Source organism: Lissotriton vulgaris, chromosome 1_2, assembly GCF_964263255.1.
Source record: "Lissotriton vulgaris chromosome 1_2, aLisVul1.2, whole genome shotgun sequence".
NCBI classification, from domain to species: Eukaryota; Metazoa; Chordata; class Amphibia; order Caudata; family Salamandridae; genus Lissotriton; species Lissotriton vulgaris.
In genome coordinates this window covers 90,165,676-90,181,960 of record NC_141686.1, presented here as the reverse complement: position 1 = coordinate 90,181,960, position 16,285 = coordinate 90,165,676, and the positions used below count along the sequence as shown (strand labels likewise).

At 44.7% G+C, this 16,285-nt stretch overlaps 1 protein-coding gene across 2 annotated transcripts in view; it reads right to left on the bottom strand.

Annotated features, from left to right (window-relative positions):
• Positions 1-16,285, bottom strand: part of CACNA1C (calcium voltage-gated channel subunit alpha1 C) — a 1,657,037-nt gene that overhangs the window by 452,565 nt on the left and 1,188,187 nt on the right. For both annotated transcript variants that reach the window (XM_086952879.1, XM_086952878.1), the window contains exon 29: positions 15,688-15,798. In XM_086952879.1, coding sequence (XP_086809005.1) covers positions 15,688-15,798 — 111 coding nt within the window. The remainder of the gene's footprint in view (positions 1-15,687; positions 15,799-16,285) is intronic.

Genomic DNA, 16,285 nt, shown 5'->3' with positions numbered 1-16,285 from the left:
GCTGTACGCGCGCAACACGTGCCTGGGGCGAGTAATGAAATTGCGGATGCGTTATCTCGTTCGCAGTGGCAGTGTTTCAGGAGGCTGGCACCGGGAGCAGAGGCTTGCAAGACCAAGGTGCCGGAGGGTATCAGGGTTTGGGGGGGGAGTGAGAGTGTTGGGTTTCGTGGAGAACTCCATAGCTGAATCCACGAGGCGCTCGTACAGGTTGGCGTGGGCTGAGGTTGGTGCCTTTTTGGGTTGGAACAGGATTAAGTGGAGAATGCCCAGGAGCACTTGTGAACGAGGGGTGGTGAGTTTAGTTCTGGACTGCATGGACAGGGGATTGTCGCAGACTACAATAGCAGGCAAGTTGGCTGGCATTTCTTTTTATAGTCTGGTTTACTTGGGTTTTGTTGAGTCGAATGTTGAAAAGTTGGGGACGTATGAGGGCGGCGGGGGGGAGGGGGGAGTTGCCTCGTGAGGTGATCAAGTTTGAGTTGTTGGACAAAGAGTTGGGTGAGCTACTATATTGTTGTTATGATGGCGGTGAGGTGGCTTTGTTCCGTTAATGCATTGTTTGGATGTTTTTTGGAGCGTGTCGGGTGTCTGAGTTGTTGGAAGTGCATGGGGCTCCGGAACGATTGTTTGAGGATGTGCGGGTGGATGGGGCCCGGCTGGGTATATGGTTAGGGCGTTCAAAGACGGACCAGACTGGTCAAGAAAAATGGGTGTGGCTGAGGGAGAGTGGGAATGCGCCCGGTGCGGGAATGGAAGGGGTTTGGCGGCCGAGTGCAGAGGTCGGAAGGGGAGGTTTTTGTGCATGCTTCACAGAGGCACCTGACTTCTTTTCAGTTGTGTTCAAAATGGCGCTTTTCAGTTGACGAAGGTTGTTGTATAACCGAAACGCGTTCTGTCCGGAGTGTTTTAATGGATTAAAACTGTGGTGATATTCCTTCATCTCAGATTGCCGTTTCTTTGTAAGAAGGGGAAAGTCAGTGGTGATATTTTGCTTTTATGTGCACCACCAGTGTTTTGGATAGAAGCCAATCTAACCGCAAATTGAATAGACTGCGGGAGCCGGCATTGCTTCTGCACGCAGGGAGCTGCTAGAAATGCAGATCCCTGTGTGCAGGAGCAATCATTTCATCTGTTTCCCTGCCCGCATGACAGTGAACAGGATGAAAACTCCTCTTCCACAAAGCGGGAGCAGTTTGAGAGCTCCCGCTTGCTGGGAGCAGAGTTTAGCTCTTGCTTGGCGAGACTGTCACAGCTCCCGCCCAGCGATAGCAAACTGCTATGTCCTAGAGTGGGCACCCCGTGACATAGGAGGAGCCGACCCTGGTGGCTGGCGGTCCTCAGGGCCTCCCAGTTTTTAAACTTTATTGGTCCCTTCATCAATATTTTTTTTGCCCCGGGTAGTTGGTGGTCCCCAGGACATATTGAAGCCTCGGGATCATTTTATTTATTATTTGTGGATTATTTGTTTAACCATACTACCTATGAATTCTAAACTGAAAGTTTTTTTTGCTAGGTCTACTAGCAAAGTACTTTGGGCTACATGCATCATTGTAGGAATTTGCGATTTCTAAATTGCGAAAATTAAGGAATCGCAATTTAGGAATCGCAAAATCCTATGCATCAAAAAATCGCAAATTTTATTGCGATTCGGTAATTTTCCTTATTTGCGATTCGTTAATTGCGAATCGCAAATAAGGAAACGCTTTACATTGATTCCTATGGGCCTATAGGCCCATAGGAATCAATGGGAAGGCATTCTCATTTTGCGAATTCGCAATTAAGGAATCGCAAAATAAGAATGCAATTTCAAGGCACCCCTGGAATGTCATGTAAGTACATTTTACTCACACACATGTCCCAAGGGAATGTGTATGTGTAACATGTAAGTTTCAAAAATGCATTTATTTGCATTTTTGAAACTTTTCGCAAATTACCATGAAGGTGTACTTCATGGTAATTTTTCCCTTTTAAATTGTGAATTCGCAAAAATAAATGAATCATGCATAGCATTTAAGAAATCGCAAAATTTGCGATTTTTGAAATGCTATTGCAATTTGAGAAATCGCAAAAATTGCGATTTCTTAAATTGCGAGAAATGGGAAATGAATGATGCATCCCAAAAAGTGATTTTGGAATCGAAAACGGCCGAATTTTGCGATTCGCACCGTTTGCGATGCCAAAATCGCTTGATGCATGTGGCCCTTTGCTTCGGTTATTCTCAGAAACCATTATTTTCTCTTTGTGCATGACTCTTGATTTATTTTTTGGGAAGATCTACAGGTCCTGACACCTTTGGCAGTCTTCTTACTTGGTTGCATGTCAGAACAACCCATGCCTTTGCCACGCATGCTGTTACTCCGCAGTCTTTTCAAAGAATGCGTCTTTACAACGCATTCCTTTACCATGCATATCGTTACAACAACATGGCTTAGGGAAAACCCTGGACTTTGGAGCTGTATAATTTACTATTACAACTCCAGTGTGCGCAGCAGTAGGGAAAGCGTTGGACTTTAAATTCTAACACAGCTTTTCCAAAGGCATGTCGTTGTAACGACATGTTTGGTAATGGAATGCGTGGTAAAGATGCATTTGTTGTAATAGCCACTTTGTTACTGCAGCCCTTGGTTCGGCATTTGCAGTAAAGGCTGTATCTCTTCCTACTAACATCATGAAGAGAAAATTGACTAAAGGGGTGATCAGAACTTTGTTTCCCTGGCCTGTGTCCTCTCCCTTCATAGTGGTGTTTGGGTTTATCATTCTCTCCAAGTACTTACTCCCAGAGAACTCAAGAAGCCCAGGTTTTGTCATGAATTGTGGTTGATTGGCATTCCTTCTCTTTATACTAAAGTTTAACCTTTCAGTATCATTTGACAAGCTTTGTCCACAAAACAAAAGAAAAAAGCAGTTATCTATTTTTACCAGGAAGATAACACTGGCCGTATGTGCTGGCTTAGGTTGATCATGTTATTTTTTATCGTTCCTACACTTTTCCACATCAAAACGTCTTTATATGGGATGAGAATTCACATAAATGTGTAGAAGGTCAATATATTAAAAACAATATTGAGAATCAAAGACAACTACTCATATGATTAGAAGGGAGCCAATAAACTAGCGGCAAACGTAGGTGGTGGCAGCTCCTGCGCCACCCGCTCGTGCGCTGGGGGCAGACTGAGAGTCACTTGTTGGTGTGATTACTCTTCTGCTTCCTTTCCCTGATCGCTATCTGTTTTAAATTGTTTTAACATCTTTATTAATTGTGACCTAATTTAAAAAGCCTCACGATCTTAGTTGACACTCACCTGTGCAAGGAGGTGTGCTCCCCCTACCCAGGTCCACCGCAGCTTTTTGTGCCGTTTGAATGGAGGGCAGGGCGCCATCTTGGGTGAGTCCCGGATCCCGGCGGGACCGTAGGCAGCAGTCTAGCTGGTAGGAGGGGCTTGGGTATATATTGCAAATGTCTGTCCGGGCGCTCCGCGGACGAGTGCAGCGGGCGCGCCAAAGGCAAGCCCGTCTGCGCCCGTCCGCGCCCCGGAAACGACCAGCGCCAGCCACTCTGGTCGGGCTGTGCCTGATCTTGCCAATAGGAAGAATGTTTACACCAGCGATGAACTGCTAAAGCTGAAGGGCACTAGCTGTGGCGGTGGTATGCAGTGGGATGTCTTTCACAGTCTTTGTAGAACCTGCCCGGTCTGTAAATTCTGCTTTCATACCAATTTAACCAACCCCTCTATCTCGGACTCTGGTGAACCTATGATTTTGGCAGCGCTCATTAATGCGCGCTCGATGGTCAAGCATGCATCTGACATTCATGAGCTTTTGTCTGACACCAAATTGGAAGTTCTCTTCATCACAGAGACTTGGCTTAATGAATCTTGTACTCGGTAGTGGGGTTTGCAATTCCTAGGGGATACAAATTTGCCAGGGGTGATCGCGGAACCGGGAGAGGAGGGGGGGCAGCGGTGGTGTTTAGGTACACATGTTTTTTTACTGGTGAAGCCATAGGTGATTGGCGGAGAGGGAAGCCCTGGATTTCGCTTTGACCCTTTCCCCTCACTTTACACTGGGCGGTACTCTGGTCTATCGTCCGCCGGGTCCTCCCGGAGCCTTCCTCAAGGCTTTTGACGATATTATTATTCCATGCGCCCTCCGTTGACCTAAGTTTCTCCTTCTGGGGGATTTTAATATCCATTTGGATACCCCGGCCGCTTTTGATGTGGGGGCGCTCTTGGATTCTTTGGGCTTAGCTCAGCTGACACAACATGTGAAGCTGCCATCCCACTCGGGCAGCCATCTCATTGATTTGGTCTGTACTAATTTCTCTATTAAGGTAGAAGATCCCGAGCCTGTTACGTGGTCTGACCATAACCTGATTAGGTTCTCCTGGTCGCCGGGCAGGCCTTCTAGAAGCCCTGTCCTGCCTCCCGACCTACACCCTGGGAAGATTAATCTTCCAGCCGTTTCGATGGCCCTACTTCAGTTCCGTTTGACTCCCGCCTCTGATTTGGAAGGTGCGGTGGACAGTTTTGATCACTGGATTAGTCAGGGGGTCAGCTCCAAAGCTACTCGCGGTTGCACTCGGCGCTCTCTCCCCTCGCAGCCCTGGTATTCTAGTAAGCTCAGGGAGCTGAAACTGGGGTGCAAAAAGCTGGAGCAATGTTTGCGCCAGAAGTATTGCATGTCGGCTAAGATGACCCTGTGCTTAGCACAGAGGGAGTACTATATGGCTATTAGAAAAGCTAAAAGCGACTACTTTGCCAGGAGGATTGTGTTGGTTCAGAACAATAGTAAGGAGATCTTTGCTATCCTCAAGAGCTTTTTATCACCCTATGCAGAACAAAGGTCGCTTCCTGTCTCCCAACAATGGTGTGAGGAGCTGTCCACCTTATTTGTGGACAAGATATTAAGGATTCAGGATAGTGTTGGCTCGCATTTTTGAACTGTGGAGACCCCTTCCCCAGGGTCCCCCTCTATTTCGTGTGCGGTCACCCCTCAACTCACTTCATTTATACCTGTTGCTGAGTCAGACATTTTGGCCATTCTTAGTTCCCGTAAGTCGGGCTCACCCTCCGATCCCTGCCCGGCTCGGGTATTAGCCGGGGTAGCCGAGGAGGTTTGCCCAGCAGTAGTGGATATCGTTAATCTTTCCCTTCAGACCGCCTTGTTTCCAGCTCAATGGAAACAGACTAAATTGCTACCCCTTCTTAAAAACCCTCACTGGACCCTTCGGTCCCTGCCAATTACTGGCATATCTCGCCTTGGCCAAGGTCTGCAAAAAAGTGGCTTTTCGGCAGCGCGAGACTTTTGTGGAATCATCAGGTGCTTTGCATCTAGCTCAGTCGGGGTTTAGATCTGCCTATAGCATGGAGACCGCTCTGGTGGAGATGTCGGAGGCTATCAGGGAGTGTCTTGACAGGGCGGCCCTGATTTTACTTGACCTCTCTGCCGCCTTCGATACGGTGCCCCACCAGCTGCTCCTCGCCCGGCTATCTGCGATTGGCATTTCGGGCCTGGTCTGGGAGTGGGTTAAATCTTTTTTGGATTCCTGCTCGCAGCTCCCTGTTCTTCCTCTGTTAGGAACCTCGCTACGGGGGTTCCGCAGGGCTCCACTCTGAGTCCCCTGCTATTTAATATATACATAACCCCTCTGGTTTATCTGGCAGAGGAGCTTGGAGCAAAAGTTATAGCGTATGCTGACGATACTCAGCTGCTATTTACCTGGAGGGGCTCGGATCTGGACACTAACACCGCCCAGACGTGCCTAGCATCAGTATTCTGCTGGCTGGCCCAGGCCTCTCTGAAGTGCAATGAGGACAAATCTGAGGCTCTCCTGTACGGCCAGTTTCCCTTGGACTTCAGACAATATTTATGGCCGCCAAACGTCCCCTGCCCTCTTTCTGAGGGTGGACCTGTAAGAAATTTGGGGGTGTGGTTTATTGAGGACCTTCGGTTTACCGACCATGTAAAAAAACTGTCTGAAGTCTGCTTTGGCACCCCCAAAGCACTTAGAAAGATCTTCCCTCTGCTCCTGAGAGTGGCCATAGAGACGGTTTCCCATGCTCTGATTATTTCTCGGCTAGACTATGCCAATGCTCTGTTCATAGGCATGGCTGGCTATCTGCTGCGGCTAGACTCCTTTTTAATGCCGCGAGGCGATCCAGTGTTCGGCAATATCTATGGGATCTGCACTGGCTGCCGGTGGCTCAGCGAGTACAGTTCAAAGTCATTACCCTGGCTCACCGGGCCCTCCATTGACATGGTCCTATTTATTTTAGGAAGCGTTTTGCTTATTATGTGCCGAATCAACCTCTGCGGTCTGCTTCTTTCCGACGGATGACTATTCCGCGCTTCTGCAGAGCTCGTATGGGAGGCCAGTTGCTTTCTGTCAAAGCTGCAGTGGCCTGGGTTTCGCTTCTTGCGGACCTTCAGCTTATTCAAGATTTTCAACTTTTTAAAAAACACTTAAAACACATCTGTTTATTCAGACCGTCTAATTGACTCCAACCTCTACCCCAGCCCACTTCCGGGCCAGGACACTCTAGAGTATTAGTGCGCGATACAAATTCTCTATAACATAATATAACATAAAGAGAAACAAGGTAGACATGCTACAGAGAGCAGTGTTGCAGAGCTTCAGGGGTAAATCTGACACCTTACAGAGATCATCGAGCTGATATTACTGAAATGTCACTATGGCAACATTGCAATGTTGCAACTGAGCAGCCTCATTGCAAAGGGACATTAGCATGAAGTAGTCCAGCATTCACCACAATATGGCAGAAAAGTGTGGGCACTTGCATGTCGTCTCTCTGTCTTGCACTTCCCACAAGTTGACATATTGCTATGATACCGTAAGCTCACCCACACACTGTGGTTGATTTGTATAAAAATAAGTGCCGGGGCTCGCATCCGGAGGCAGTTTGCACCAGCCCATTTCTCCTGTTAGCGCTACCTAAAACAGAACCAACTACTAACCATGAAAGTGGGGAGAGGAGGTGGCGTAATGGCTTGAGCTGCAGACTTCAGAGCGGGGGAACCAGGTTAGAAGACTCTTGGCATCCACTCAACATCCTGTGATTCTGGGCAAATCACTTAATCTCCCCGTGCTTACCATAAATGAATGTGTCCTTAACTGGTACTCTTGAAAAGAGCTAGTGTTGATGATTAAATGCCGGTGCTGAGCACCGGAAACCATCGGCTCAAATTAAGCACTGCCCTCACATCAATTAACTCCCAAAGATAGAAAGGGAATGCAATCAAAACCGTGTGAATAATCTTGTCCGCTGCTGTCAGACAAGATTCACCACTGCTACTGTCCCAAATTGGTATTCTGTGATTAAAGTTTATCATTATTCTGATGCATACATTTTAGTTTAGTTTCACTGTATGCATACATATGACAGATCTGTGGTGCTGTTAACGAAAGCCTCTGCTTCCTTGCCTGGTGTGTGTCAATCCATAGCACACATTTCTGAGGCACCTTGGGGCTGAGGCCTCAATGCCTGGTACCATGCATTAGAGGTGCACAATTTCCCCATGTCAAGTGAAGGGGCACTAATGAATATGTTCCAACATGCCTTGTATGAGACTCATGAAAGCAGTGATGTGTGGGCAGAAGTTTGCAAGTCTACAGTGAAGCAGCCATAAGCCAGCAGGGGACTGGCCAAAGCCTTTAATGCAGGCTGGCCCATTTGGCATTAGTCCTCTTGAGTTAATTGTCAAACCCCTCACTCCCATTGTAGTTCTTGCTAGTAAATATTAAACAGTTACGTGACCTGCACTGATGTAAAGTAGCTATGCCACACGTCATCGGCCATTCATCTCTGCATTGCAGGTAGGAACAAATTCTGAAGCAGTGCCATCCTGAAGAAATGCATGGATGAGTTGAACTCATTGTCAGCCTTACAGAAATAAAAGATGGCTACAGTTATAAATGGGGGTCTAGTTGGGAATTGTTTAGACCTTTGTGCAAGTAGGGACCCTTCTTCCTAGTCAGGGTAACGGGGATACACTTCTAAAATAACCCCTGCTCACCCCCTTCCTAGCTTGGCATAAGCAAACAGGCTTATATCAGAGGAAGTGTGTAAAGCATTTGTGCACACATACAGTAATACAGTGAACACACTAAGTAATCTTTATCTAAGCCAAACAAGACCAAAACAACAAAAATCCAACAAACAATAATTAAAATGTAATCCTTAGAAGGCAAAAATAGTTCTGTCCATAGCAAACTATAGATGCGACACTTTAAACACAAAGTACCTTGGATGCTTCACAATCATAAACAAAGACAGCTGCAGGGAAGGTGATGTATTGGTTCCTTAGGGCAAGGGAAGAAGATGCATCGGTTCCTTTCTCCAGGGGAGGTGATGCGTCGGTATCTTACTGCAACCCCAGCGTTCCTGTAGACTTGGCGCGGGGATCGGGGATGCGTCGGTTCTCGATGCAGTGGAGGCGGCAACAGCAATGCGGTGTTCTTGTAGCCCCACAGCAGGGCCTGCGTCGTAATCGGTGCGGTGATCTTGGACTTCGGAGATCGGTACACTGGATTCGGCGTGCAGTGATTTCTCCAGCTGTGGGAAGGCGCTGCGTCACTTTCTTCAGCAGCACAGCAGCAATGCATCGGAAACGGGTGCAGATGTATCGCGCTTTTCTAAGTTCTGACTCTTTTCCAGCTCCCAACAACAGGAACATCCTCCAGAGGCCCAATACAGCAACAGGCACCTCTTGGTAGGTCAGAACTTCCAGCAGGGGAGCTGGTGTTGAAGTCTTTGTGTCCCTGAGACTTCAGAACAGGAGGAAAGCTCTACTTCAAGCCCTTGGAGATCTTCTTCAAGCAGGAGACTCAGCACACAGCAAAGTCTTTATCCTCTCCTTGGCAGAAACAGCCACTGCAGGCCAAACCCAGACAGCACATAGCAACTTCTGCTTCAGTTTTCCCAGCTATTCTCCTTGGCAGAGGCACCTCTTGAGTTCAGAAGTATTCTAAAGTTCTGGGGTCTGGGTCCCAATACTTATACAGCATTTTCCTTTATTCTCTGGTAGCAGAGAGGCTCTGTGCTCAGTCAAAAGAAGTTCTGTCCTCTCTGGTCCAGCTTCCCGATAGAAGGTGGAGACAGCATTGTGTAAGGCAGACCAGGTGCATTCAGGTGAAAGGAAATGTCCTCTCCCTACTCTAAATGCAGCCTGTGTCTATTCAGCCCAGTCCTGACTCATTCAGGAGAGGTAGAACACACCTCAAGCCCCCCCAGTAGCTGCCTACAGTGACTGCACATCCCCACCCCTGTCACTCCAAAGCCAGACAGTCAATCCACAAACCAGCACAGGTACACAGGATGGCTAAGTAAGAAAAGACCTACTTTCTGAAAGTGGTATTTTCAAACACACAATATAAAAATCATAATTCCTAAAACATGCATTTTTATTTTGAGTTCAGTCATACTAAACTTAATCTTTCTACCTTGTCCCAATGGAAAGTAATACTTACAAGATGTTATAAATAAACTCTCATTCTATTCTTTCAATAGTGAAAAATGAAATTCATTGTAGTTCACTATCAGGACATGTTACACACATTAGAACATGTCCTACCTTTCACATACACTGCACCCTGCCCACTGGGGTATCTTGGGCCTACGTTAGTGGTGACTCACATGTAGGAAAGGGGAAGGTTAGGGCCTGGCAATTGAGGGCACTTGTCAGGTCAACAATGCAGTACCATACTGCGCACAGACACTGCAGTGGCAGGTCTGAGAACCTTTATCAAGGCTGCTTGTGTGGGTGTCACAATCAGTGCTGCAGGCCCACTAGCAGCATTTGACTTAAAGGCCCTGGTCACACATATTGCACTGGACTAGGGTCTTAGCAGTAAGTCAAACAAGTCAATCATGGAAACACCAATCCAAATTCACAATATACACAGAGAGTATATGCACTTTAGCACTGGGTCAAAGACAGGAGGCCAAAAAGCAAAAAGTCTGGGGATAAAACTGCTGAAAAAGCCTGCTCTAACAGCTACCCTTTTGGGGGGAGTTACCCCATATCTAATTTAGGGACACTGCTTCGCATACCCGCACTTGCGGGCCATGAAGCAGAAATAACTCTCAGCTTGCTTCTGGTGGTGTAGGTGGTAAACAAGACTTTATGTATTCATCCTAACGTAAGAATATGGAAAAGAGCGACACTCACATAAGAAAGATGGAAAGGTTCCAATACTTCCTCAAAATCCATTGGCCGCCCCTGATTTACTTATGCTGACATGCAAATCATGGTAAATACATAAGCATTTTACCGTTTAGGTATTAAGATCAGGACTGCCCATCCTCAAGAGGAAGATTTACGAAATGTGTTCTCAGCCTGTGCTGCTGATCAGTTTCATTGTGAGCTCATATCCAGTTCCCCACTGAATTCTTTTTAACGCAGTGTGAAAAATCTTACATATTAAATAATTGAGTGTCGCAGCCAACGCTATTACTCCTACTTGACTTGCACTGTGCAGTTATATTATTATTATATAATTAATAATGACACCAGGGGTCTCAAGAGCGTGTCCGCCTACATGAAAACAATGTCACAATATCTCAGAACTATGCAAATTTCCCCAGGATAACTGGCTTAGAAAAAATGTGTACAGAACTAACACAGGCTCTTCTTTATTCTTTCATGAGATCCTGATCTGACACTGCAAGTAAGAGCGGAACCATGCCTGCACTGCATATTAAGCCTGTCTGCTTTCCTTTTTAGCCCATACCTGTATTACTTACTTTAATTGTATATATTTCTACAGCACACCTACACATAGCATCCCTTTAAATAGAGGCCAGAATTTGAGGCAGATTAGTGTATAATGCTTGGGGATGAACCACGTCACATAAAAAAAATATATTAATCCCAGTGCTGTTACACCCTGACAGTTATGATCGGGTGGCGTAGTATCCCATGCAGAGATAGGGCTCTGCTCTACTCACAACTGAGGTCTAAATATATGGTATAACTGATATTTGGTTATTAGGCCTACAGACAGATTTTATTCACCTATTATTTATTTAACTATCCTAAGAATTCAATAACCACTTCAGCCCATCTGCTTATTTCACATAAATTGAAGTAGTAGATGATGAAGCACTGAGATAGTTAATCTATGTTATATTCAGTGATCTAAGAAGTTAAACAAGGCCAATGACTTCTTCCCCTTTCCCTACAAAATACCAGAAAGTAATCCCTTTTTGCCTTGAAAATACCAGAGGGCAATCCAATACAGGAACAAGGAATACTGTTTTTTACATTTACATAAAAGAAGATACTTTAAAGCTACTGAAAAACAGTGTCAACATATTTATAGTTGTAAGGGATTTTTTTTCCCACAAGCATGTCCTCATTCAAGCTCTCCCTGCAAAAGTTCTCCTGTCAAGCTTGTCTGCAGTCCGCCACCCTTTGTGCCCGTCTATCTGCTGCCCACTGTTTGTGTCTCCTTTGCTTGTTTTTGAGCCCTCTGTTTTGCCTTCCCTCTGTTTTCTGCTCGTTTTTCTGTCCTCTGTTTTGCCCTCTTCTGCTCGTTTTTCTGCTGTCTGTTTTGCCTTTTTTGCTTGTTTTACTTTTTTCAGTCTCTTCCCGCCGGTTCCCTCCTACCACATTTCCCTACCCCTGCCCCTCCCCCTGCCACCCCTCAGGACCTAATTACTGGAGGCCGCAGCAAGACCCCTATTGGCCCTTGCTCCAACTCCCCCTGCAGCAGCTCTCCTGTCCAGCTTGCCCGCAGTCCGCTACCCTCTGCTGTCTACCTGCTGCCCTCTGTTTGTGCCACCTCTGCTCATTTCTTGCTATTTTTTGCCTTTTCTTTAATTTTTCCGCCCTCTATTTTGCCTTTTCTTTTAATTTTTCTCCCCTCCATTTTGCCTTTTCTGCCCTATGGTTTGCCCTCTTCTGCTCTCTTTGCTTTTTCTGCTTGTTTTTCTGTCTCCTGTTTTGCCTTTTCCGTCTGTTTTTCTGCCCTCTGTTTTGCCTTTTCTGCTCAATTTTCTACCCCTTGTTTTGCCTTTCTTTTTCTAACCTTGGGTTGGCCTTTTCTGCTAGTTTCTGCCCTCCATTTTGCTCTTTTCTGCTTTGTTTGGATTTTTCTGCTATATTTTTCTGCCCTCTGTTTTGCCTTTTCTACTTGTTTTTCTGCCCCCCGTTTTGCCTTTTCTGCTCGTTCATTTTTCTGCCCTCTGTTTTGCCTTTTTCTGCTTGTTTCTTCCTTCTTCCCAACCGTCTTGTCAAATCCTTTCGCAGGAGGAGCGCGCACGACTGAGACCTTGCAGCATAGTGCCCAGATACCGCCAGGAGTGAGAGTGCCGCGCTCTACAGATGGTGAATGATTGAGCCTTAATGGCTAAAAAAAAAGCTTCTACCAATATGCCATAAACGAGTACTCTAGGACTTCCACTGCTCTTCTCACATTAGCCACTAGGAACACTCTTGGCCAAGACGCCTGTGGATGTTCTTGGATGATCATCATTCCCCTACAAAATTAAGCTGGCTGCATCTTGAAATGTTAATATTACTTGTGTATGTTGTGCTTGTCATTCTAGACGAGTTAAAGCTTATGGGGTCCAATTAAGAAACCTAAAATGTACGTTTCTCTGCCATTTTCTCCCATCGTTTTCTTTTATCATACTGAGGAGTGGAAACATCACCTACACTCCCATACAGTTTTTACAGGCACCCAGCAAATGGGCATTATAAGAAGGCTCTGGTCTCTGCTTAACTAATAATACTACGAGAGAGTGTGATTGCTTAAATGTCACATGTATTGTTGTGTCTTGTATGTCGTTTTTTTTAAACAGAGGGCCGCACGGAACACATGTATTATTTTACGCGATATCAGCATGAAGTGAAAAATATATCACAGAGAAAATATATCACAATTTTTTCCTCACATGATTACGGTGAAGATATGTATTGAGAATAATCGAAGTACATCAAGACTACTAATTCTTTTTCCTCTATCCTTCCAGATAGCCTATTAAGAAATTGCTCATTCGTTCTGTTAAGAATATTACCAAGTAGGTATTGAACGAATATTTTGCACAGAAGTCTATTAATTCAAAACCCCTAACAGGCTTACTGTACTAGACACTAGTCAGAGTGGTAAAAGGGATCATTGTATTTGGTCCTGAACAAGAAGCTTACGGGTAGGCTTTGAAACATGTCCACCAGCGAGGGAGCTCCTCATTAAAGCCTTTTTCCTCCTCTTTCCTCACTTTTTTATCAATACCAGCTATAGGGAGCATTACAGTTTAGTTTTTCCATAAATCCAGGTATTTATTAATTCACTCATTTGACCCTTCCACTCACACACCAATGCACATAACTTAATTTCACTTAAAAGTGCTCCCACGTATCCGTCAGTCGTAGCACGCCCCATCCCGTAGCAGTGCGGGAAGAACCTGATGATGAAACATGCCACCAAGGGACCTTTTGGTGGGGGAGGGTTATTTTAAGAAACTCTATTGCTTTCCCATGCTAATAACCAAACGGTTTGCTTGGTTTAGTCACTTTTTGGAACGTTAGCACTTAATTTTTTAACTCCGACTGGACTCTTTTTGTTTTTCATTGCTAGTTGCCAATGCCCCGCCCATAACAGCTTCTCTTCCCTTACTTCAAAAGCTACATTGGCTCCCACTTAAAATAAAGATAAAATTTAAGATCTGTTGCATGGCCTACAAATCCTTACAGGACTTGGGTCCCAGCTATCTTGTTGACAAATTTGTCACATACCAGCCATCGAGGTCACTCCGGAAGGTCAGGGTCAAAAGCATTGCTGCACATCCCACGCTTCAAAAAAGCTTGCATGGGAGGCAAAGCCTTTTCCCATCTAGCTTCCCTATACTGGAACCAACTCCCTATCCAACTACGCCAATGCACTGATTTCCTGGTATTCAGAAATCTGCTGAAAACCCTACTGTTCTGAATTATCACTCCCTGTTGGGGTGATTCGAGCTCTTTATAAATCAAATCAAATCAAATTACAGAGGCGATTGAGTCCACGACTGATCTATCTCTTCACTCCCTTCTTTGTTTCTTGATATTCTAGACAAAGGCAAGAAATTGGAGATAGGTGTCCTAATCAATAACTTTCTCCAACAAGGCATCTACTTGGACATGAATGAACGATTGAGACTAGCTGCTAAACTAAGACCTTGCAAGCATATTCTGATCTGTAAATCTTTGCCTTGGAACACTGTGCAAATATCGATTCATTTCAAAACTCCTTCTTTCATGCATAAAGTCCAATTTGGTCACGTGCCAACCTAGCTCATAGAAAAACTGTTATTATACACCCTAAAGCACAACCTAGTGTCCACCTTAGAGACACTAACAATAGATTCAAAAGCAGATCAATTGTTGCGGGATTGGTTGAACGGCTCCAATAAAAAAATTATGACACAGGAACACTTTGCAGCCTCCCATCAGAAACAGGGTAACTAGGCTTTAGAAAACTCGAGCAACCTTATCCGCCTAATTAGGACAATACATGAATGCAAACCTATATTATTATCACCAAATGCAACTGTGCCATCCATTGCCAAGGCCAGCAGCATTAAAAACGTGTAGGGTGACTGAGCGGTTGCATTCTATAACATTCTAAAATAACTAAATATACAAGCATCGAGGATTCACAGGATGGAAGTCGTATGAATGTTTTTGTCCTACGCAGACTTCATTTACCTAGACAAAGGCAGCCCACTGCCCAACCAACAGCTGCTTCCACCACTCACTTTTTTTGGTGCTGTTCAAACTTAGCTAGAGGGGTATCTAAAACAAAGCACATGAAAAAGAGACGGAGGGAATAGGAAATGAGAAATCACAGACGGGATTACACCACAGGGAAGTCACTATCGTACAGTGCGTGGTAGAGACCTTCTGAAAGATACTGACTGCATGAATTGTTTCATCATAGTGCAGTTCTCTGATCTCCCAATTTATCAAAACACTTTGTGCTCCATGGAAATAACAGTATATCAAAGAGGAAAAGAGCCCTGATCTGCTACAGGACCTGGCTAAATGTGTTGGGTCTGCCAGTTTGAAAGACATAGTACCCCCAGCAGCTAATGTACTGTTTTACAAGCTAGCTGTCCGTTCCACGGCTACAGCTTACAACAAGTGTTCACATGGAACAAATTTTAGAAACGATTTCATTGTGTCACAAAATCTTATTCTGTGTTGGTTAAGTCAGGAAAAAAGGAGAGATAATAAATAGTAGGGCAGGGATTATCTGCCGAAAGTTAATTCAAAATTTAAATTAAATTAGGTAGCCTAATTGATTTTCATTTAACTCAATTCAGCCGAACTGAGTTATATTTTTATTCATTTGGTTTGATTTATGTAACAGAGAAAAAAATATATATATACAAAATATATATCTTTTTTAAATAATACCTTTATGCTCCATTTCTACGATACACAAATATTATTTTATTGGGACTATGAGGCACTCTACGGGCTTTCTCTGATAAGTTTCTGTTATACAGCTCGCCAAACACAAAGTGAGACTCCACTCCAGCAACCCCCTTTTTTCTTAGCAATTATGAGAAAGATAACCCTTCCACACAGCGCATCCAAATAACCTTCCCACTGTCGATTTGCCCTGAATAATAACAAGGACATTCCACCACCAAACGTCTTGTGCTCCACAGGGACACCCACCTTGGGTTTGAAAGCAATGAGTTTGAGAATCATTTCCACTGTGAAGAGACCGGTGAAGAGCATGTTGAGGATGTTCATGGCTTCTTTGAAGGTGCAGCTCTGGCCGTAGTGCTACAAAGAAGACAAAAGAATTCTGATCTCAGCGCTGAGCCATAAAGGATTGTTTGCATCTATGATTGTTAATTTATGGAATTATGTGAACGCTTTAAATCATTAGACGAGAGATATGTGTCTGATAATTATTGAACTGTAACAAGAATGTAATCAGAACGATAACCATACAACTAGAGCAGGGACTAGAATATCCACGTTTCTTTAGTAGTGCACAGTGCTCTGGAATCGCTGGATCAGTGCTGGAACAGAATGGCCCTTTGAAAAGCTACGCATTTCTAACATTTAATTTCACAGAATCTCAATGATTTCAAATTACTTAAGGAGCTTCGCGCAAGCTTTTCGTAGTGATGAGTCTCCCTCTTGCTCAACCTCCACATGACTTTTACAGTTTAGTCACCCTCATGAAGAAGAGTCTTATCTTACATTTTAGAAAGCACTGGTTTAGTCCTTAGATGCATGGCCATTCTGCTCAGGCATGCATCAA